A 24,951-nucleotide genomic window follows, 5' to 3' on the forward strand; every position below is an offset into this window, starting at 1 on the left:
CTGCCTTTCCTATAGTCTTACACTGTTAAATTAGGGACGGCTAGCGCAGATAGCCCTCGAGTAGCTTTGCGCGAAATTCGAAAACAAACAGATACATTATGATAATACACGTTATTTAATTTTTGTGGTGCATGCACGTTAGTGTATAAACGATATTTTAATATTAGTAATAAACGACTTTATAACACCCACTTCGTTATATTTATTTAAATGGACCCTCAGAGTTTCGCATTACAGCTTCTTTAGAAGTGTTCCGTTAGAAAACAAACCAGTTTATGGTTTAATGAAATGCTTCTGAATAAAGCTGTAAAGCGCAACGTTGAGGGTCCAATTACAGAAAAATAACGAATTTGGTGTTATAAAGTCGTTTATTACTAGTGCTATAATAAAATGCCAGATCTTTATAATGTTATTCGAGTTAGTTTTTTAGAGTTGTACAACATTCGATCATAAATTATAATTGTCTTCTGTCATGGTAACCGTTAGCATTTAAAAACTGCCATATGTATTATTGTTAACGTGGTTAATTTGCAAGTTCTTTCAGAAGCTCAAAAATATGTCTGATAACAGTGACTCCTAATCAAAACAAGTTATTTTATGTAGATAACTATTAAAAATAAACACAGTAATGCGTTTAGCTAATTAAACATATTGCTCTTGCATTATTTCTTTAAAGATTGCAAAGCAGTATTCCATCAGTTAGTTACCCTCGCTGTCAGCCTCAAAGCTTTTAATTTTCTCTTTATATTCATTGGAATTACCAATGATAAAGAATAGATTAACACCGGTTTTTTATTTGATAACATTAAAATATTATTACCTACTACTTGAAATACCCATTCTTTGAACGGAAGTTATGTAAATTTATGATTAATAAAAGGTTGTCTTATCAACAGGATACAAAGTAGCGGTAAAAAAAAATGCGAAAACACCCACATAAACCACAAAACGCAAAACTGAAAATTTGTAGATAACCCCGCATGGACTTAATTAACCTCCATACTAGTTCTGGTGAAAATTCATCACAACATTTGAAGAATTTGCATGAACAGACAACAGACAAAGTTATTAGATTTATATGAATTAGAAGTGATAAGTCTTTAACAGTAGTTTTTTATCTCGGCAATGAACTTGTGTTTTTTGTACATTGTTTCATGTAATGTTGGAATCGAAAATAATTTCGACATTATAGATCATAAGATTTTAAGAAACGTATACCAAAATCCGATAATAACTGTAATATGTTTCTGAATGATGTTTCATATATATAAAGTTGTGATATAGTTCAGAAAAACTGTTAGCTATTTTATCGATGGGTGTGGTTTAGTTTGAATTACGCGTAAAGCTAAACAAGGATACTGCGCCAGTCATTCCTAATTTAGCAGTGTAAAGTTAGAGCTAGTCATCACTATCTACCGCCAAATCTTTGGCTACTCTTTTACCAACGAACAGTGATAATGACCGTCAAGTTATAACGTCCCCACAGCTGAAAGGACAAGCATGTTTGATGGGAGGGGATTCGAACTCCCGAGCGTGTGTTAAGCGCTCTAGCCATCCGGCCATGCTGAGCTACCGAGGAGAGTGATTACGTAAGAAAGGTTTAATTATTACACCTTCCTCTCTGTTTATCTATTTTGTGATAAGTTTACTATCAAATTCTGTCTTCACTCTGTTTATATGAATTCCACAAGATAATTTACTAATAATTTGTTTCGTGCGGTTCCAATTACCATCAGGACATTTTCGAAATCACTTGTTCCTAATACGTGTATAAATTATATATTTCGTGAAAATTGAAATTTTCAACTCACTTTTTCTTCTTTTGTTGTTTTTCTTTTTCACAGTATATTTCTGTTAGCCGGTGACTGGTTTTGTTTTTCACAATATATTTCTGTCAGCCGGTGACTGGTTTTGTTTTTCACAATATATTTCTGTCAGCCAGTGACTGTTAACTTTGTGCTGATTAGAAAAGTCTTTAATGTTTCTTTAAAACAGTTTCTTCTGTTGTTATGTGATTTTTATTCAGTAACTTATTTTTTTTGTAATTCCGTTCCGAAAGATGAAGATGTATATTAAAGGAAAACTCATTTGTTCATTCACATTTCTTTCCGTTGACAAATCGTCGGATACTAAAGATAAAATCTTGCGAGATTTATTTCATTATACGAGAAAGTTTTAGAATGTTTAAACTCACAATACTGTTCTTAACTTTTGAGTCGAGAAAATAAACATGGGATGTACATCCATGCATTCTCCAATTACTCTATTTTTCGTCAACTTAGAAAGACTGTAGATGTTATAATAAACCATTTTAAAGGACTTTATTTTAATACTTTCAAAATACAAAGGACTTTCTGATATCTGCAATTAAAAGCTATTAAATAGCAAACTTTCGTGATAATTTTCAAAAATAAGTTATTTATTTCCATATTCCAACTGGGCCTTCCACAACAACTTTCTGTTTTCCTGGTGAAGATATGTTGACGATATCTTACGTGGTTTTAATGAAGAAAAGGAATAATTTAGTCTTATGAACACATTAATAAGAAACATAAAAATATAAGACACTGCAATAGAAAAAGCAGAAAAAAACGACTGTATGCAACGAACGTGACAAACAAAGTCACTTTCAATCCTGTTCAGTTTCCCTCGTATTCAGTATCTACTCTTATATCGCTTTCTATCTTTTTTGAAATCAACTAGGACATCACAGTCCATCGAGTTCATTATTAACATTACGTCACTCTCTATCTTGTTAGGTATCAACGAAACCAATTCAGTCCTTCATATTTGGTATCTAGTATCATATCACTTTATATCAGACAAACGGTGGCACCGCTCATGTAGGGATGACTCGGATTGTTCATGAAAATGGTATTTTAAATATCTCTTCAATAGGCCATCAGAACTTTACAACACTATACAGTGCTTCATTTTAAAACAATAATTATGTAATGACTGAGTCACAAGTTCTGGGAATATCTGTAAATATCAGAGCAAAAACCTTGAATTTCTTGGTCTTATTTCATCTGCTTTTTTTTTTAATTGATCATAAGTCCAAAACAGTGGTGCCAACCAATTTTACTGAGGTAACATAGTATCCAATCTTTCTACTTTGAAAGTAGTATCCAATCTTATAAGTGTTATTAATACTAATAAAGGTTATTTTAAAAAACACTTAATTCTAATATAAACGGTGTTATCACTACCTCTTGAAGTTCGCTTTCTTACAGAAAGTTGGTATTCCTATTATAGCTTAAGTACAAGGTAAAACATGAATTACTAGCAAATAATAGATAAACAATAAATATAAAAGTTGTAACTTCATTATATTTATAACTTGGTTATAAATACAACCATCATATGTTTATTGAATTACTGTATTAAAACAAACAAGCAAACAATTAAAGAACAAACTTTTCAAATAAAGGAAGTAAATGGAGAAATGGCTAATAACGACCTCTCAAAAACCATGGAAACAAGATAACTGATATGGCATTTGCATCATTCATACATAATAGCACAGGAGAGTTAACATATAGCAATAGATACAACTATTAAATCGCAATTAAGTTTAATTTATATCATTTTTGTTTATTAACATTCTACAACACTGTGTGCTTATTCTCTTGTAAGGAATGATACAAATGTTATCCATATTATCTTGTTTACGTTGATTTTGAAATTTTGATGAAAGCCAATTTTACAAGTTCTTCCTCTGTTGAAAAGGTTTTTTCTTTATTTGTATTGTTTAGTATCTACCATATTAACACAGTCTCTCGTGTTCAATGTCTACCATTATATCACTTGCAACCTTGTTTGGTATCAGCTAAGTCATCATAGTCCTTCGTGTTCAATGTATATACCGTTATTTCGTTTTCTATCTTGTTTCATATCTATTATTTTACTAATATTATTACAGTTCGTCGTGTTCTGTACTTACCATTATATCGCTTTCTATCTTGCTTGATATGAAAGAAATCATTACAGTCCTTCTTGTTTATCATCCACCGTTATATCTCTTTTAATTTTCTTCGGCGTGTATCACCTGTAGCTTGCAATGTCGTTAATTTTTAAAATTTTCAAATATTTTCAAACGCACACTTAAACCGGTTCTGAAAGATTGTTGAGACACTTATAAGTAACATAAGACTAAGTAAAATATATTTCATATGTGTAAATGCAATGCTTACTCCAATAAAAGAAACAGTTCTGCCGAACACAAGTGTTATAAATCATATGCCTTTTGATTTTGTTTTGTTTCTATATCTTAAAATATTTGCTTCATTCTTTAGCTGGTGGATTGCTGCTAGTTATGTTTTACACACGTCTTGTGCTTTTAGCGTAAAGCTACACAATAGCTCTCTGTGCTCTGTCCATCATTATGAATAAAACTTTGGATTTTAAAGCCGTAAGTGTATAAAACCTACAACTGATCTCGTGAGTGACACTTTGATCTATTAAATATATATAGGGTATATTTAATAAAACAATCAAGACAAACATAAATTACAAATAACGCAGGGTTTTCTCTCCTTGTTTTTTCTGTAAGTCTAATTGGTATATATAAACGTGAACAATTATTTCCATAAGTTGAAGTAAAATATATAATTCATTCAACTTTCAAAGAAAATTTGAAAATAGTACATTGTAGTTTCAGTTATGAATTTTTTGGTTATTTTTAAATCATATGAACATTTCTACCACAACAAATTTGGTTATTCAAGTCAAATATTATAAGCCCAAAGTTTCTCACTTTTTGTCTTCTTTCGAGGAGACCAAAGTACTAAAGTGTCACTTTAATCTTTCTTTGTTTTTTATTATAATTACATTTTATAACAAATGTGTATCTTTTAATCAGTTTTTCATTTTCACTTTTTTACATTTTAGGACAAGGGTACTATTGGAAAGAAATATTGTTGAAAACAATTCACAAGTTTGGACTGTCAACTACTGTTTTTAGTGAAGATGAATCAATAATCTTAAAACCATCGGACCACACTGCCCTCTATCGACCGAACAGGAATATTCTTGCATGGTTTTCAGAAAAGTCATCTTTGAAATCAGTTTTTGAAAAAGTACAATATTCTTTTTTTTTTTTTAGTACATTTATATAAATTACGTACACAACTAAACATAAAAGTGTATATAACATTGAACGTTCACGCAGTTTTTGTGTGCTGGAATGATTCTCGATATTTATACTTTAATGTAATATATTTATCTGATACAAATTATAAAAAAAGTAATTTAGAAACATTAACAACAACATAAACGGAAAACTTAATTATTTCGTGCAATTAAACGAGAATCGAATTGTTGTTTCAATTTAAAGCAAAATATGTTTCAATGACATTCAAACTTTGAAAATCTGGTCACAAAAATGCAATTGTGAAAGTAAAACTTTTTTACACTTTCGTAGCACATCAAAAAAACTGTTACCTAAAACAAACCTTATGTTAAACATGTACTTTCGTTTACGATACCCGAACCATATTTTCTCTTTTCGTTATTTAGAACGTACTAATTCAAATACTTAATGACTTAAAGCATGAAATAAATGTACTATTTTAATTCTAGGTATAGTAAGTACCAGTAGTGTTGAAAAATTATATACAAATAACAGTTCAAATTAAGCAAAGGAAAGAATAAAGCACAGTTATAAAAATCTAATAGCTCAATTTATTACGAATGCTAGATTTTTCCCACCAGGATGTTAATGTTTTAGCGCAAAATGGGTTAGCTGTGCTCTTTTCACTTTGGGGAACTGAACCCCGAGTCCGTAAGTTTACTGTTCACGTATCGTGGTACTTGTGACTCTGCATGGTCAGGTGGTTAAAGCACTCGATTCGTAATCTGAGCTTCACAGGTTCGAATTCCCGTCGCACTAAACATGCTCGCCCTTTCAACCGTGAGAGCGTTATAATGCGACGGCAATCCCATTATTCGTTGGTAGAAGAGTAGCCCAAGAGTTGGCGGTGGGTGGTGATGACTAGCTGCCTTTCCTCTAGTCTTAAGCTGCTATATTAGGGACGGCTAGCGCAAATAGCCCTCGTGTAGCTTTGCACGAAATTCAAAATGAACCAAAATCGTGGTACTTACCACTACTACTGAACTGATATAAGAAACGTTAGCTTACATCGTGTCATCGACTTTTTAAACTGATACATATCTAGTTTAGTGTTCGTACGAGCTCTCCATTCATTGTAAACACAGTAATATCAAAACCATTTCCTATTTCTAATTCTTTTAACATACATTTTTAGATTTCTTAATGTGATAAACATTTGTAACTACCATTTCTGTATATTTGAAAAAGAAAACGTATTTTTTTTTTTTTGACATTAAACTTCATGACATTACAATAGTTAACATAACTGCTTGATTTAAGTGCCAGATGGTAGTAGCAGCGTAGAACTAAACATGAAAATCTGCTAGTATTGTTTATAACCTTGAAAGTTTGTAATTGAAATTTTGAACATATATTTATAATACTTGTTTCAACAGTTGAAAAAAGACTTGGTAATATCCTTCAAAACAAAAGTCATCATTGTGTCAACAGAAGACATCAGAGCAAAAGTACTGGAATTAGCTGTAGAAGGTGATAATATAGTCCTAATCCATTCTTATCGCTCGAAATTAAAGGTAGGAAAACAATCCAACAATACTAAGAAAAGTATTATGTTTTATAAACTACACTGTAGAATCATTACGATGTTTTCGTTTTCCTCGGCGAACTCTGCCTGAATACTTTAAGTAATTTTTTTTAACATCTGTTATAGAATGAAATAGATTCGTGGTTTTGTAAACCGTAATTTAGCGAAACTGGTGGGCAATAAATTGTATTACTTTGTCACTCTAGTAATTCTTCTGGAAATACATTTAATACCGACAATAAAACTACCAATGTTTAACGAAACACAACTTAAATAATTAAATAATTAAAACTAATCATGTTGTAAAATATAATTTTCACTTTATTAGTGAAGTTTACATGTACTCAAAATTTATTTTATTTTTGTTTTTAATGATAGCTTAATCCTTTTAGCCTTGAAAATTTATTAAACTTAAATTATCATATATTGTAGTATTTTGAAGTGGTGTTATATTTAAGATTTAAAAGTTCTAAAAATAGAAACCTAGTTAAAATATATATTTGAAATAGCTTATAAAATATTTATTTGTTTAGTATTTTCTGCGCAAAGCACTACAGAGGGCTATCTCTACGTAGATGTTCTTAATTTTGAAATGTGTTTTCATCACGTACCATCTAAAAAGTGCGAAGCGAGTATTTACGGTAACGGGACGAAAACCATGAATCCTCATATTCATCGTCGGAGCACCGTAAACCTTTACTCCACTCTAACACAATTTATAAAATGCTTTTATTTATTTCTACCAATGAAACTTGAATCATCAATGAGCCTTACAAAATATTTAACGAAAGATAAACAGTATTTTAAAGGGGAAGTTTTAATGTTTGATTAAGGTTTTTATATAATTTACACTTTTGAAACTATCATCTCCAATTAGAAACCTTTGACTTATATAAAATGAACACTAGTGTATAAACCTGATGAAATCAGGTGACATTATCGTCCTCAGAGTCAACCTGCTCATCATTCTCTTAGAGCAGGGTGGCGACTCTTTGACATATAATGTGCGGCTCGCATCATAATTAATATAAAAGGTAAACAAAATTTTTCAAACTTTATAATTATTTACCGGGTATAAACTGAGAGTCCACTGGATTAAAATGTAAGTCTAATGTTCATGGTGAGTAAATATATTTAATAATTTAAATACTAATTTTAATGTTAGAAGTGGGTTAGGGATTAAAGAAATTTCGAATCAACAAGGATTACAGAGGAATTGTACTAAATAAGCAATCATACAAGCAAAGATTACAGAGAAATTGTACTGGAGAATCAGTAATCGTACAAGCAAGGATTACAGATGAATTGTACTGGGGAATCAGTAATCATACAAGCAAGAATTACAGAGGAATTGTACTGGAAAATCGGTAATTGTACAAGCCGGTGCTGACAGTGTTAGTTTTAGTGGGTGTGGCTTGCGATCGCGTGATTGTGGCGTGTGTGGCTGTGTTGTGGGCAGTGAAAATAGTGGGGGTGTTAGTGTCATACTGAGTGCTGTAGGGTTTGGTTGAGTTGCGTGTATTGGCGCTTATTGTTTCTTTTCACTTTAATTTTTTAGAAGTGTCTGTGAATATTTTGTGAATGAAGATGGCGTCATCAAATTGTAAGAATCGAAAGTATGAAGATGAAAACAAAAATTTTAAGCCAAGGTAGGAGGAAAATTTTGCCTTCGCCGTTAAAGGAGATAAACCTTTGTGTCTTATATGCAACGTCTTATATGCAATTTTGAAATGTGTTTTCATCACATACCATCTAAAAAGTGCGAAGCGAGTATTTACGGTAACGGGACGAAAACCATGAATCCTCATATTCATCGTCGGAGCACCGTAAACCTTTACACCACTCTAACACAATTTATAAAATGCTTTTATTTATTTCTACCAATGAAACTTGAATCATCAATGAGCCTTACAAAATATTTAACAAAAGATAAACAGTATTTTAAAGGGGAAGTTTTAATGTTTGATTAAGGTTTTTATATAATTTACACTTTTTGAAACTATCGTCTCCAATTAGAAAGCTTTGACTTATATAAATTGAATACTAGTGTATAAACTGAAGACTGGGATTGCTAGATTTTCCGAGTGAAAATAGAGACTTTCTTTCTATACTTGGCCCGGCATGGCCAGGTGGGTTAAGGCGTTCTATCGTAATCTGAGAGTCGCGGGTTCGAATCCCAGTCGCACCAAACATGCTCGTCCTTTAGCTGTAGGGGCGTTATAATTTGATGATCAATCGCACTATTCGCTGGGAAAAAAGTAGTCCAAGAGTTGGCAGTGGGTGGTGATGACTAGTTGCCTTCCCTCTAGTCTTATACTGCTAAATTAGGGACGGCTAGTGCAGATAGCCCTCGTGTAACTTTGCGTGAAATTCAAAAAACAAAAATAAACTTTCTATACTTATAGAACAGCCCTGAAACAGTTGAAATCACTTTTTGCACTTGTTAGATAACACAATGTTTATTTCGTCCCGTTTTAGAACCACAGACGAAAACAATCATTCCAAGTTTATGTGTTAAAATTGATAAATGTAGTTTAAAACGTGCCTAAGCTGTTTTAAGCCTACCCGGTGGAAACATATCTTCGTTTCCCTCTTCTAGGCTGAACAGATATTCCTGTAGCTGTTAAATGACAAGTCAGGTGAAGGAAACTTAGCAGAGGAAGAGAGAAAGAATACTGTGCTGTGTGATTTATGTTTGTCAGGTGATTCACCAACGCAAATGTACAAGATTTATGTATAATGAGAAACCGTACATATCAAGTTCACACTGAGACAGTGAGAAACTAGGACAATTTAATACTTTTACTGTTTTTCATTAGAACAAAAATAAGGCTAAGTATTAGAATGATTCTGGTTTTTCTGGGACGTCGGGTAGCCTCACTTAAAATCACTTTATGCACTAATAATCTTATAGAATAGCGTGTATTATCGAACTTTTGTAAAACCGTTAGGAACAAGTTTTTTATATATTTTTAATTTCTTGCAATTTTTCTGAAGGCAAAAGTTGACTCAATATTCTGGAATCCAAACGGAACAGGTTATGTGAAGCCGGTGTGTATTTCTGTTGGCATGAGTATAAAGTGTGAAGAACACATATTTTCACCAACTATCAGGAAGTACAAAGGAAGGAAGTTTAAAGCAACACAACCGGTAAGTAAAGTTGAACAAATAGAAAACTGGATCAATGTAACTTTAAATTTGTTGAACAAATAGAAAACTGGATCAATGTAACTTTACTTGTGTCTTTACTTGTCAATGTCACTTAACTTGTGTCTTTATTTGTTGAACAAATAGAAAACTGGATCAATGTAACTTTACTTGTGTCTTTATTTGTTGAACAAATAGAAAACTGGATCAATGTCACTTAACTTGGGTCAATGTAACTTTACTTGTGTCTTTATTTGTTGAACAAATAGAAAACTGGATCAATGTAACTTTACTTGTGTCTTTATTTGTTGAACTTAGAAAACTGGATCAATGTCATTTGTTGAACAAATAGAAAACTGGATCAATGTAACTTTACTTGTGTCTTTATTTGTTGAACAAATAGAAAACTGGATCAATGTAACTTTACTTGTGTCTCTATTTGTTGAACAAATAGAAAACTGGATCAATGTCACTTCACTTGTGTCTTTATTTGTTGAACAAATAGAAAACTGGATCAATGTAACTTTACTTGTGTCTTTATTTGTTGAACAAATAGAAAACTGGATCAATGTCACTTCACTTGTGTCTTTATTTGTTGAACAAATAGAAAACTGGATCAATGTAACTTTACTTATGTCTTTATTTGTTGAACAAATAGAAAACTGGATCAATGAACTTTACTTGTGTCTTTATTTGTTGAACAAATAGAAAACTGGATCAATGTCACTTCACTTGTGTCTTTATTTGTTGAACAAATAGAAAACTGGATCAATGTAACTTTACTTGTGTCTTTATTTGTTGAACAAATAGAAAACTGGATCAATGTAACTTTACTTGTGTCTTTATTTGTTGAACAAATAGAAAACTTTGTTTTACTTGTGTCTTTATTTGTTGAACAAATAGTGGATCAATGTTTTTACTTGTGTCTTTATTTTCGCACTTAAAGACTAACTCTGTTTGTTTGCTATTTGTGCTAGCTATCTGCTCTAGCCGTACCTAATTTAGCAGTTTAAGATTAGAGGGAAGACAGCTAGTCATCATCACCCACCGCCAACTCTTGCGCTATTCTTTTACCAACGAAGAGTGTTTGTTTGTTTGTTTTTGAATTTCGCACAAAGCTACTCGAGGGCTATCTGTCCTAGCCGTCCCTAATTTAGCAGTGTAAGACTAGAGGGAAGACGGCTAGTCATCACCACCCACCGCCAACTCTTGCGCTATTCTTTTACCAACGAAGAGTGGGATCGCCCGTCAAATTATAACGCACCCACGGCTGAAAGAGCGAGCATGTTTGGTGCGACGGGGATTTGAACCCGTGACCCTCAGATTACGAGTCGAACGCCTTAATCCACCGGGCCAGACTACACTCCGAACAAACTTGTATGAAGATGGTCTTACAGTGCATAATTTCATAATCAGATAAAACTTGTTGACCCATATTTTTTTTAGTTTTAAATCAGTTAAATAATAAACCGGAATTCGCCGTATGTTAACTGCTTTTGGTAGAGATATGTATGAAATCTGAATATAAAAGGTGCACTGTTTCGGTTATGAAATATCACATGAACATTAAACCCTATATAATGAAAGCCTACTAGCCTAAAAATTATTTTTACATGACCATACTTGAAATTCTCTGCTTTTTAGTTTCGAAAATGTATAAAGTGATTTTGACAACTGAGTTATTCATGTCACTGGATCTATTGTTAATAATAGATCATTTTCAATAAACGAATCGCAGGTATTAATACATTGTAACATAAAATCAAATACTATTAAATTGTTTTCCGTATGACATACCATGCCTCATTCAGCTCAAAACTAGCTGTTATTATAGAAAACAAGTACATATACTGAACACCGCAATCTGTAGAACAAAAGACGCAGTTGTACTCTTATGATTGTGTTTGTTTTCAACTGACATGTGAAATTATTGTGGAAGAGATGTACTCATGAAGTAGGAGAGACACGAAGCTCTTCTAAAATACCTAAAACCATTTCCTATAAACAAACAAAACCATTTTCTCTTTTTATCAGTTAGTGGATAGTTTACCGTTTCCTTTAGATATGGAAAAGTTTCTCCAAAGACAGTGTGTAAACAAACAATGAAGATTTCACATGAGTTGTTTATTCTTTACTAATAGATAACATTTCAGATTACATGGCGAGCTGTACAGGATCATAGTTTGTAAAGGACTGCTCATGCTTTCTTACCTTTTTTATCTACAAAGCGTATTCTATGTTATTATTATATAGGTTGCTTTTTCTTGAACATAGCTTCAAACATTATTTTTTGATTTTTAACGCTGTTAAAATATTAAACACGGATAAAAGTTCGTTGGTTTGTTTGTTTTTGAATTTCGCGCAAATCTAGCTTTCCCTAATTTAGCAGAGAGAAGGCAACTAGTCATCACCAACCACCGTTAAATACTCTTTTACCAACAAATTGTCACATTATAACGCTCCGTGGCTGAAAGAGCGAAGATGTTTGATGCGAAGGGGATTCGAACCTGCGACTGGTCCCGGATAAAAATAAACCGTAGAAAATAAAACAACATAGAGCGTTGTACTTTCAGGTAAACTGTTTTCACGTTCAACTAGAAAATTATCAGAAAATCTATGAGGAAGTTAATTTATGTTCTCTCAAAGAATTTGAAGAAAAAGACCACACACTATTTTAAATCAAAGTTAAATTAAGCTTCGTTTACAAACAGCTCCCCGCTAGTACAGTGGTAACTCTACGGATTTACAACGCTAAAATCAGCAGTTCGATTTCACTCGGCGGGCTCAGCAGATAGCGCGATGTGGCTTTGCTATAAGAAAAACCCACACACACTCGTTTACAAACAAATCAATTAAAGTAACCTGTTGACTGGAAAATAAATGGCGCTTAAACCGGCTTAGACCTTAATCCAAACTAATCAATTAAATTCTGCAGTTTGTCTCAGACTAAGAGAATACACAGAATTATAAATAAAACCGTTAAGATTTCATCCCTCTATGCACTAACTGTGTCAATGTTGGCCATAGGTTGCTGTATCGAAGGCATTTAGCTACAGTCTTTAACCAATGGTTTATAGTGAAAAGTCCATATAAGGCTAAAAATGCGTATGAAAATTCTTGGCCAATGTGTAATGTTCACTTTGTTGAACTCAAGTATATAAGAAACACTAACTATGTTTTGTGTAACATAATAATTCCAACCTCCTTTATCTCTTGGACATCATTTTTAGTTGCAAAGACCAGTGGAAAAAAACAAATCTGCGCATGAGTCGTGAAATTTGTTTAATTTGCTCTCACACTAGTAAAACTATTACGTAACACTAAATGTATACTTATCAGAGAACTTAACCATTTAACAATAATACAATTTCAACTTTATAACATATAATCAAAATACCCTTTATTATAGAATAAATGTATTTGTTCAATTACGAGAAATACGTCATAATACGGTTCAATTGATAACACACGTCGAATATAAACCTTTTGAGAAATATAATTTACTACAAAGTACAAGTTAAAAAGAGACCTTTCACAATAAAAATTACAGAGCATCACAACACAATCTCGAAATCCTTTAACAATGAAGTAATTAAGTTACAATATAAAATTTATTCCCGGCACATACACAAAGACAAATGAAATCACTTAGCAAATATATATATATATATATATATTGTAACAATACGAAAGAAACTATTTAATAAAAATTAACCTATTTAGAGCTATTGGTTATCCATCTAGAAGAAAGAGGAAAAACATGTAACAGATCGACACCACACATTCATTTCATAAAAAAATAACTGTTGTTATTGAAAAGAAAAGAAATATAACACATTGAGCACCGTAAGATTAAAACACACCAAAACAATAGCGCAAGTAGTCCCAGCATGGCCAGGTGGTTAAGGCATTTGACTCGTAATCGAAGGGTTGCGGGTTTTAATCCCCGTCACACCAAACATGCTCGCCCTTTCAGTCGTGATGGTATTATATAGTAACAGCCAATCCCACTATTCGTTGGTAAAAGAGTAGGCCAAGAGTTGGCGGTGGGTGGTGATGACTGGCTGCCTTCCCTCTAGTCTTAAACTGCAAAATTAGGGACAGCTAGCGCGGATAGCCCTCGTGTAGCTTTGCGCGAAAGTAAAAAAAAAAGTACCAGTGTAAGTAACTAATTTTTTATCAACATCTTGATTCTAACTTAACCAGTCTATTTCTTGTCTATGAATAGTGAAGGAAGGTATAGCTATGAGACACTGCAATTATGTGGAGTGCCTCCGCGTGGGGAACACATCGACAAACTCAAACTCGAGATCACTAACAAGGGTGGCAAAACGTGCTTAACGTAAGAGCCACATACAATAAACTTCAGATGCCTGAGAGCCGCAAAACATGAACAAGTTTTACACACACGTTTTTATTGTTACATGTACATTCTGCGACGTAAATTTTATATAAATATTAAGAAATATACGTACGTAATAACATTTATTCATGTATGTACTTTTTAAATTGTTAATTTGTATTAATTTCAATAACCATAAAATACATATATATATACCAAATGTGTTCAAAATCCTGGCTGATTATTGTTTTAACTATATTGAGCATATTTAATGTGGTAATGAACTTCGGAAACATCTAAGAAAAATATGCAAATTTGCATTTCATTAACATTAAATGAGACAGCCAAATATAAAACTAAAAGGGGTAAAAACAGATACTTTTAATGATATTTATTTATTTTAGTAAATATTTGGTCAAAACATGAAGAAAAATACGTAAAACAATAAAATTAGAGATATTTTAATCAGATACCACCATACAAAATTTTAGTCTTAGCATAATATTTTTTGACACAAACAGACATTGATACAATTATCAGGCTATTTACTACCAGTAGAGGTCTTGTGAGTTTCCATCTTGGCTGTGAGTCCTTGAAATTCCGGCTGATATGTTGTCAAGGCTGTACAAATTAACTTGATCAGGTGTTGATTTGTAAGGATTACACAATGTTTCGACTTCATAAACTTCATTGCAGAGTACAGTGATTCACAGCAGTATGTTGTGCTTAAAATTGAGATGAGTCGCACTCTGGTTTTCTTAAGTTCAGGATATTTTATTTCTGGAACTTGCTTCCAGAGCGGCCCCGCATGACCAAACGTGTCAAGGCGTGCGACTCATAATCTGAGGGTCGCGGGTTCGCATCCCTGTCGCGCCAAACATGCTCGCCCATTCAGCCGTGGGGGCGTTATAAGGTGACGGTCAATCCCACTATTCGTTGGTAAAAGAGTAGCCCAAGAGTTGGCGGTGGGTGGTGATGACTAGCTGCCTTCCCTCTAGTGTAACAGTGGGTTGTCAGTTTATCTCCACTGCTAAATTAGGGACGGCTAGCACAGATAGCCCTTTGTGCGAAATTCAAAAACAAACAAACAATGCTTGCAGAACTCAATTGTAAAATGGGATTTATGGATTATCTTTACTCCCAAGTCCTCTTGTAGTTCTATTAGCTCCATTTCCACAGCTGATGATTCTGTAATCAGAGGTTCGAGAAATGGACAACCATAATTGATCACAACAACGGTGAATGGATTTACAAGAATGGCGAAGCAGGGATTTAGCTTTTTGTAAGTCCTCAAACCTGGCTAGGAAATTATCGAGCAGTCCTTGTAATTTATGTTTGTATTCTTCCAGTTTGTGGCCTTTTATTTCAATATCAGGGAATGTATTTACTCCCCTTTTGAAATTGGGAAAGTAATCGAAGTTTCTTGACAATATGTCTCTTTGAAAAAGTCTTATTTTATTCTGAAAGCTGAACATTGTCTGAGTAAGATTAGAAATAATCTTATACTTCCTTTGGAGAGCCAAGTTGAGAGTTTGTAGATGATTCATTATATCAGCAAGGAACATTAAATCTCGCATTCATTCATCATTTCCCAGTTGATGATAGAATCTTTTCAATTCCTCAAGAAAAGTAATAATAGGCTCCAACATATTCACAAACCTATTTAAGACATTTCTGGTTGACAGCCACCTCACAATTCAGTAGAAAGAGACATCACTGGGTTTATTTTCAAGCTCCAGTTCCTCAATAAAATTTTTGAACTGTCGAAGGGTCTTCTCATTTAAGCGTATGAAACTGACAATTTCAAGAACAAATTTCATAACATATTCATACTTGAAGTATCTGGCTGCCAGGTGTTCACAGTGAATAATGCAATGAACAAGGAGAAACTCTGGAAAGCTGGGATCGCTTTTTATAAGTGCAATTAATCTTGCATTTTTCCACACCGTTGTAGGTATTCCATCTGTTGCAACACTGACGAATGTATCCAGTGGAATATCAGCATTTGTTAAGGCTCTGTCAAGCGTGTTTCTAATGTCAACACCACGAGTTGTTTCTTTTAGTGCCACTAAGTTCAACATCTCTTCTTTCACAGTTACATCAGAGGAAACATAACGAACAAATACCGCCAGTTGTGGGTTGTCTTGTTTGTTTGTAGATTCTTCAAGGGTTAAGCTGAATATAATGGATTTCTTTAAATCATTTTGCATTTTGTCTGTAACATTAGCACTGATCTGGTAGATACGTCTCTGTAATGTGGCATGAAGCTTGTGTTTGAGTTATCAGTCGTTGAAGTTTTGTGTCATTTGGATCTAACACTGCAACAACTTCAGCTATATTCTTCTTAAAACATTCACCATCAGAAGATGGGTATTTAGCACGAGCAATATTCCATGATATAACAAAATTACCTTCAGTCGTAGTATCAACTTCCTTACTGAACGTTGCAAACAGTGTCTGCCGGCTATTTAGTGATGATTTTAACACAGTTAACTGTTTTTCCGTAATTCTAATTTTGGTGGATAATCAGACGAAAATATTTTGTGATTTGTTTCATAGTGGCGTTTCAAGTTACTGGCTTTGTGATGACTGAGTAGCACGTTGCATATAAGACACAAAGGTTTATCTTCTTTAACGGTGAAGGCAAACTTTTCCTCCTACCTTGGCTTAAAATTTTTGTTTTCATCTTCATACTTTCGATTCTTACAATTTGATGACGCCATCTTCATTCACAAAATATTCACAGACACTTCTAAAAAATTAAAGTGAAAAGAAACAATAAGCGCCAATACGCGCAATTCAACCAAACCCTACAGCACCCAGTATCACACTAACACCCCCACTATTTTCACTGCCCACAACACAGCCACACACGCCACAATCACGCGATCGCAAGCCACACCCACTAAAACTAACACTGTCAGCACCGGCTTGTACAATTACTGATTTTCCAGTACAATTCCTCTGTAATCCTTGCTTGTATGATTACTGATTCTCCAGTACATTTCATCTGTAATCCTTGCTTGTATGATTACTGATTCTCCAGTACAATTCCTCTGTAATCCTTGTTGATGATTACTTATCCAGAAATTTCTTCTAATCCTTGTTGATCCGAAATTTTTTTAATCCCTGACTTAAATCTAACATTAAAATTAGTATTTAAATTATTAAATATATTTACTCACCATAAACATTAAACTTACATTTTAATCCAGTGGACTCTCAGTTTATACCCGGTAAATAATTATAAAGCTTGAAAATTTTTATTTACCTTTTATATTAATTATGATGCGAGCCGCACATTATATGCCAAAAAGTTAGGGCTGCGACGATTACGGACTTTTGTAACCAGTTAATCTTTGCCTCGCAACCGAACCGTAACCGGTTAATCGTTGTAATCGTCACAGCCCTAGGAATTTGCGCGTGACGGCCGCACCGAACGTTAACAAAAACTCCAAAGGCTTTCAACAACAACAACGAAAATTCAACCAAACAAAAAGGCAAGCAGTTCGTAAAATCGCGATAGGCAAACATACCAATGTCAAAGTCAAATAATGGAATATTTACACGCAAATGCCGATAATCGTATTGTTTTCCCTCGTTTATTTTTCTCGGAAAAAATCTTAGATTAACCGGTTAGGAAATCCGTAATCGGTTAAGAGCAGTAACCAAACCGTAACCGGTTCATCGTGTAATCGTCACAGCCTTACAAAGAGTCGCCACCCTGCTCTAAGAGAATGATGAGCAGGTTGACTCTGAGGACGATAACGTCACCTGATCTCATCTGGGAGTACATATTTCATTATTTACAAGGAGCCAGATGAGGTAGCACTGGTGGAGGAACATTCTGTTTGCTCTGATGCTCAGCTGAGACGCCACTGAAAACTTCATGATTACTGGCTGGAATCAAATGTTAGTGCATATATCTGATTGAAAAATCATAAATGAAGTTATCTGAAATGTCATATTTTCTGAGCGATGTTTCAGAGTAAGATTTCTACAGAACGCCACACGAAAATCGCTCGATTATTGAACTGTTAAAATATCAAGTTGAACAAAAAGCGTAACATCCGAAATGATGCTATAGTCCCTAATTTTTGAGCTATCAGTATCGAGACGATAGCCATACATTTTATGATTATTACTGATTTTCATTATTGGAAATAGTTATAGAAAACCAAATAAATACCACTGCAATGTCACCTCTTTATCTTATGAAATGTACTAAATTAGAGACACGTTTGATACTTTACATTGTAATTGGTTGCCATTCAATAGTGGGGCTGTATTCAAGTCTCTGAGTAGGGGATGTTAAAATTAATACTATTTGTAAAAGTAGCGGTTGAGACAGAAAACCATATCTGTCCAAAAGTAATGTTAAATGTCTCAGGGGGTGATCCATACGAGACAGATGATGGCTGAGATCTTGCCAGCGATGTTGCTGAAAATATAGATGTTAAAACTTGAGAACAGTAAAATAAACATTAGCAACAAGTGGACTCAGCAGATGTGTAATTGCTTGAAAAGCGTTAACTACATCATAAGGATGAAACAACATCAGATCACTAACAGTGGAATGAGAAAGTAGCTACATCATAAGGTTGAAACAGCATCAGATCACTAACAGTGGAATGAGAAAGTAGCTACATCATAAGGTTAAAACAGCATCAGATCACTAACAGTGGAATGAGAAAGTAGCTACATCATAAGGTTGAAACAGCATCAGATCACTAACAGTAAAATGAGGAAGTGACAACCAGTGACAGGTTTTTTCGTAGAGAACATAATCGTAGTCAGTGTGTAAACCTGCAGTGGATGCTCTGTGCTCTTTTTTTTTTGTAAAAAGGTTCCTTTTTAACTAGTACTACGTAGTAAATTATCTTCTTTAAAAGGTTTGTATTCGACATTATTATTAAACATGAGTCATGACTTATTTCTTGTAATTGAACAAGTCCGTTTACTATGAGTACTCTTCGATTTAATATAGTTTATGAGCAACATAAACTCTTCAAAAAAAGAAACGCAAAAGGCAAAATTTGAGACAAATTGTTAACAAGTTTATTCCGGTTAGTTCTGTATGACATATGTAAAACTTTGCACATTCACTGCAAAGGCAAAGTCCACGCTCACTAGTTGACGTTTAACGTCACTCAACATCAATAACGAGTATGCCCCCGTGAACATCAATAACTGCTTGGCATCTCCTGCCCATGGAAGCGATGAGATGACGAATCACATCCTGTGGAATGGCTGTCCACTCAGCCTGCAAAGCTGCTGCAAGCTGAGGTAGAGTTTGCGGTTGAGGTTGTCGCCGTCGCAGACGTCGGTCCAACTCGTCCCAAAGATGTTCGATGGGGTTTAAATCTGGTAATCTGGAGGGCCAGGGAAGAACGTTGATGTTGTGGTGTCTCAAGAAGACAGTGGTGAGTCGGGCTGTGTGAGGACGGGCTTTGTCATGTTGAAAAACGTCATTGACGCTCATCATGATTGGTTGCACCTGGGGCCTAGGAATCTCGTCGACGTATCGTTGAGCCGTAAGATTCCCTTGAATGTGCAAAAGGTCTGTTCTGGCATTGTAGGCGATGGCAGCCCACATCATGACGCTGCCACCACCAAATCTGTCAACTTCCTGCACACAGTTTGCTGCAAAACGTTCACCTCGGCGACGGTAAACACGGGTCCTTCCATCCTGCCTACGAAGCATAAAACATGATTCATCGCTGAACCAAACATGCCTCTATCGTCGATGAGGCCATACCCGATGTGCCCGAGTCCACTGCAGCCGTGCTTGACGATTTTGCTGGGTGAGGATGACGCCTCTGACTGGACGTCGAGGTCGGATTCCTACATCTCGTAGACGGTTGCGTACGGTCTGATCGGAAATCCTACGCAGCCCTGGTATGGTTGAGGCAGTAGACGTCGCAGTAGTGGTCCTATCCCGAGGGTGACGTAACCGGATGTAGCGATCTTGTGCGGGCGTGGTCACACGAGGTCTGCCAGATCGTGGACGGTCACGAGTTGATCCACGTTGTTGGTGACAATTCCATAGCCTTGTGATGGTACTTGGGTGGACATTCACAGCTCTGGCAACATCTGATCGAGATTCGCCTGCTTCCAAGCGACCAATGACGTTGTTGCGTTGTGCTTCTGTCAGTCTTGGCGTAACTGTATTGCGTGTCGGTGGCTTAACACTGAGCTATGGAAACCGATAACCCGTCACTTTTATAGGGATTTTGCACATGTTACACTTTCTGAACATGCAGATCTCTCAAACAAATTTATTGGACACGTATGCGTTTTGGCGAAAAATCCGATGTTTTCCTCCGTTTTCAAAGTGCACAACTTTTATTGTCATTTTGGTCTGACAATCAGTGCCTTAGCACCTGTAACATCACATACTCTGAGCTTGTAACGTTATTACATATATTTCTCTTTAAAATAAAGAAAATATCCCTTTTGCGTTTCTTGTTTTGAAGAGTATATTGAAATTTTGCATTTGTGTGGGTAGGATGTTCACATTTTAGGAATATGGTATTCAAATAAAATCTAAATTAACATGAAAATAAGTGAATACTGTAGAATTACATCGACAAGGTGGTAGAGTTAACACGTATTTGAAGCGAGTGACTATAAATATAACAAATTAAGTGTTGCTTCTATTGTCCATAGTTTATTATGTCGCTACCGTTAACAACAATAGATGGGTCATTTTTAAATTGCAGGAACGTAACTAGCATAGTTTTATTATTCGAAAAATAAATGTTTCAAATATTACTTTGCAAATATTTTTTTTAAATTTATCTATTTTAGTCGTATTTTTTGTGCAGGAGTTACATTTCAAAATCATGAGAGGTGGCGAGAGAGTCTCATTTTATTCACGTTATATTTCTTAGTTACATAATCAAGTTCGTTGTCCAAGAAAAAGTCGGTTAATCTGTCTATACATTATACGCTCATTATGTCAAATTAGCATTACAGGAGACTGTATTTCTTCAGGACTCTTCGCTCGCTTGATCTCGGTAATCCAATTAAAGAAATTTAAATCGCAAAAATCATATTCATGTCAACTGAGTTTTAATTATCACATAACCTAAGAAAGGGGCAAATAAAAATTAAACAAACTTCTGACTACTCCTTGGTTATGACGTGTAAATACCAACCGAGGCTGGATTGTAACTGTAAAATTAGCACAAATGGAAATTAGCTCACTTTTACAGCTGTGTTAGGTAATAGGCTGTTTGGAATCCTAAGTTACCACCGGAGCTCAATTACCTTTAAAGTGTAAATCTAAGAATAAAAAAGTATTAATATTTTCGTATATGATAAGAGGTACTTGATGCTTCCCAAATAGCCCCCTGAATGAAGAGGACGCTTTGTTATATGTTAATTGCTTGCCTTTATGAAAAAATCTAAGAATATTTTTTTAATTATTCTCCTGAACCAATTCAATAATTTGTCGACCATTCTTTACAGCCAGATTATGTTTTTATTATTCAGATTGTGAAATATTTATATTAAAAATTATTTCATTTTAGGGATATATTTTTGGATCGCTGTCGTATATGACTAAGAATGTTCTTGACTCTCTTTCTGTCTATGCGGATTTTACGTAAGTATTATTTTTATTATGTTAACTTGCTTCTTTCTTACTAACAAAAAATACTTTATTTTGAAGTTTTAAGTGTATTTCTAATTCGTAATCTTAACAATGTGTTTAGGCGTTTTTGTAATTTAGTCGCATTTTTAATTATGTATTTAAATGTTAGTTTTAGAATTAAACAGGGAGAGACAATCGTTGAAGTAATTTGATAATACTTTTTACAAATTACTGATCATTTCATTAGCGTTACTGTTGTACAGAAGGTACTCGAATTGTATTTGTTACACAATAATGAATAATTTCTTGTCACGTTTACTGGAAACGTTTACATTACGGTATTTTCAATTTCAGATACGAATTTTCAAAACCTTGGCCTTCAAGTTTTGGTGTGCAAGATGCACCAGGGAACTGGACCGGAGTTGTTGGTGAACTGTCTCGTAAAGTACGTATCTACAGATTGTCAGTTGTTTTAAAAAAGTTAAGCATTTTGTTATACTGTATGAATATGTGTGTGCACATAAGTTTACACTTTTTGAAATAAATTAATACATATACAGTACTGTGCAAAGGTGTTAGAACAAGAGAATATTTTGTCATTATTTCCCTTTTATGTGGTTAATTCTTCCATGCCATTACATAATGTAAATTTCAATACTATGGTAATACTTCACTGATCCATGTTGATAGTTAAATGAGACAGTGTAAGAGCACTTATGATTCTTTAGAATTCCTATATGCTTCTACCAAGAGCATGTTATAAGGGTTCTTCTTGAATGAACATACTGATCAAATTTAGGGTCTGAAAAAACTCTCATGGTACCCCATACATTGTCGTCACTATATAGAAGAAGCTAGCATATGGTACCGGTATATGCTAGAATAAATCAAGTTAATAGTACCCCACAAATAAACCTTGATAAAAACAATGTTTAACACTATACAATAAGTTTTGTTGTCATGCCTAAAGTCGAAGAGAATTGTCAGTAGAACGGAGTTCGTATAAGAGCTTTACTCTTCACCAAACTGCTGTAGATTTAAAATTATCTCCAAAACTGTCATGTACACCCTAGGTCGTTAGATCGAGACAGGTAAATTTGAAAATAGGAAAGGAAGAGGCAGAACATTTAAACTCAATGATACTGATGTTAAGAATCTTACTTTATGGACCCCTGGAGACAAAAGGAAGACTGCCACTGACCTAAAGCATAAGATAAACAACCATGTGCCAAATGGCAGAAAATTATTCAGATCTATAGTATCAAGAAGTCTCAATGAACATGGAATATTTGGTCTTTAGTAGTTAAACCTTTATTTCGATATACAAATATCGTAGAGAAAATTACATTTGTTAAAAGTACAAAAATTGAGCTGTTAATAAATGAAAAAGGGTGAGTCCAAGTTTGTAATATTTGATTCAAAGCGTAGGTTGTACGTCCAGCAGAAGAAAGGTAAAAGCTACTCGCTTCATAACATAGCACCTACCATGAAGCATGGGGAAGGCAGTGTGATTGTTTGGGGGTGTTTTTCTGCTTATGCGAGAAGGTATATTTGCAAAATAGATGAAACAAAAGTCCAACGCAAATACTATCAGATATTGATTCGTCATGGTATATCCAGTGGTTTGCGTATTATTAGTAAAGGATTCTACTACCATGAAGATAATGACTCCAAACACACATCCAAGTTCTCGAGTAGCTTTGTGCGAAATTCAAAGCAAACAAACAAACACCTGGAGATCTGCGAACATGCAGACTTCTTTGACCCTGTACGAAGAAATGAGTCTCGTCACTGAATAACACATTTCTCCATTGTTCTTGCGTCCAGTTCTTGTATTTCAGATCCCATTGATTCCGTTTTTTCTTCATTGAGTTGGTAAGAAGTTGTTTTTTGACTGGTCTCCTTGCCCTTCTAACGCAATTTCGTAATATTCCTCAAAATTTCATCATATATCTCTTAAATAGATCGACCGTACTGCAAAACACAGCTAATGACGCCGTCTTTGTGAAAAAATGACTATTAAAGGAAATCAGCGGGTCCAGCGACCCTACACCGGCCGCCATGCTGAAAATATTGTAAAATGACCATTTGTTTCAATTAATTTGTACAAGGGTGTATGAAGCATTGTGCAAAAAACACAAGAAATCATAAGAATATTTACATAAAACTAAAGTTCAAAACCTTTTGTCCTTATTATGTTAGAAAAACACAAAGAAGGAAGGTCCACCTTTCGAAAGTGCTCGGGTTATAGGGTTTTTATTCATTCCTATCTCTTTCTGTCGTTATATATTCTTAAACTGAAAGAAATGGGTTAATTAATTGAAAAACAAATTGAAGTAAAATGTTTTGCAGTTTTTATGTAGGAAAAATAAAACTACATCATAACGTTAGAGGAGTCTAACCACTTATTTTATATTTTACAGGAAAAAGATATCTGTCCTTCATTTTTATCGTGGACAACACATCGTGAGAAAGTTATCGACTATACAACGTTTTTGCAAGTTGACTACATTACATTCATTGCGAAAGCACCATCTCAAGTCATGCGGTTTGGTGCTGTTTTACAGCTCTTTCAGCCAGAGGAAAGTAACAAAAATATTTGCTACCAGATAGAGTTGTTCATTAATTTTATGCTTTCAAAATGTTTAAATCCACGTGAGGAAAATATCCTCAGGTCAAAAATATTCTAACACAGTTTAATCGAAGATTGCCTTGAACATTTACACTCAATGTAAGTTTAAGTAAATCAGAGCATGCTCAACACAGAGAAGTAATCACACATACATGGACGAATGAAATGTTAATAGCCAAATGAGGTCATTGTACGAAAGACACATTTTTGAAGACAATGTAACAAATAAAAGATGGTTAATTCTACAAATGGGGAACTGCAAAGAACTAAAATATAAAATTAACTAGAATTTTTACGTTATTATTATTATTGTCTTTGATGTTCTATTAGAAGTTTTGTGACACTTGTTTTCGTAATTTTCGATCAATAACCACACAGCCATCGGTACATTAATTATACATTGTAAGATATATAATTGTTTTTAACCTATTAAAGAGAACAATTTTAGTAGCTTTCTCATTGTTAAATATACTGGTATTAATTTGTTTTTATAATAATAAAAAAATAGTTAGGCTCGGTATGGCCAGGTGGTTAAGGCACTGGTAAAAGAGTAGCCCAAGAGTTGGCGGTGGGTGGT

The 24,951-nt window shown here is 34.2% G+C and overlaps 1 protein-coding gene across 3 annotated transcripts; it reads left to right on the forward strand.

Moving 5' to 3' along the window:
- Window positions 1–970: 970 nt before the first annotated feature.
- LOC143246159 (putative glutamate receptor) lies at window positions 971–24,734 on the forward strand. Of its 3 annotated transcripts, XM_076492399.1 has the most exons (7): window positions 971–1,589; window positions 4,891–5,078; window positions 6,508–6,645; window positions 9,654–9,806; window positions 21,681–21,754; window positions 22,097–22,187; window positions 24,166–24,567. In XM_076492399.1, exons 4-7 carry the CDS (start codon window positions 9,726–9,728, stop codon window positions 24,430–24,432), a joined length of 513 nt encoding a protein of 170 aa, XP_076348514.1. In that variant the 5' UTR covers window positions 971–1,589; window positions 4,891–5,078; window positions 6,508–6,645; window positions 9,654–9,725; the 3' UTR covers window positions 24,433–24,567. The 3 variants fall into 3 exon arrangements, with proteins under 3 accessions (XP_076348514.1, XP_076348696.1, XP_076348601.1); XM_076492581.1 differs by lacking the exons at window positions 971–1,589; window positions 4,891–5,078; window positions 6,508–6,645 and adding an exon at window positions 7,625–7,758 and having other exon boundaries at window positions 24,166–24,734; XM_076492486.1 differs by lacking the exons at window positions 971–1,589; window positions 4,891–5,078; window positions 6,508–6,645 and adding an exon at window positions 8,159–8,305 and having other exon boundaries at window positions 24,166–24,734.
- Window positions 24,735–24,951: the final 217 nt, after the last annotated feature.

Source organism: Tachypleus tridentatus, chromosome 1 (assembly GCF_004210375.1).
Source record: "Tachypleus tridentatus isolate NWPU-2018 chromosome 1, ASM421037v1, whole genome shotgun sequence".
Taxonomy (NCBI): Eukaryota; Metazoa; Arthropoda; class Merostomata; order Xiphosura; family Limulidae; genus Tachypleus; species Tachypleus tridentatus.

Bases quoted from the DNA above. Each gene is read 5' to 3' on its own strand.
- LOC143246159 (XM_076492399.1), top strand. From the start codon at position 9,726: ATGAGTATAAAGTGTGAAGAACACATATTTTCACCAACTATCAGGAAG. The intron at 9,807-21,680 runs GTAAGTAAAGTT...ATTTCATTTTAG, and splicing joins AGTTTAAAGCAACACAACCG to GGATATATTTTTGGATCGCT. The intron at 21,755-22,096 runs GTAAGTATTATT...TTTCAATTTCAG, and splicing joins TCTGTCTATGCGGATTTTAC to ATACGAATTTTCAAAACCTT.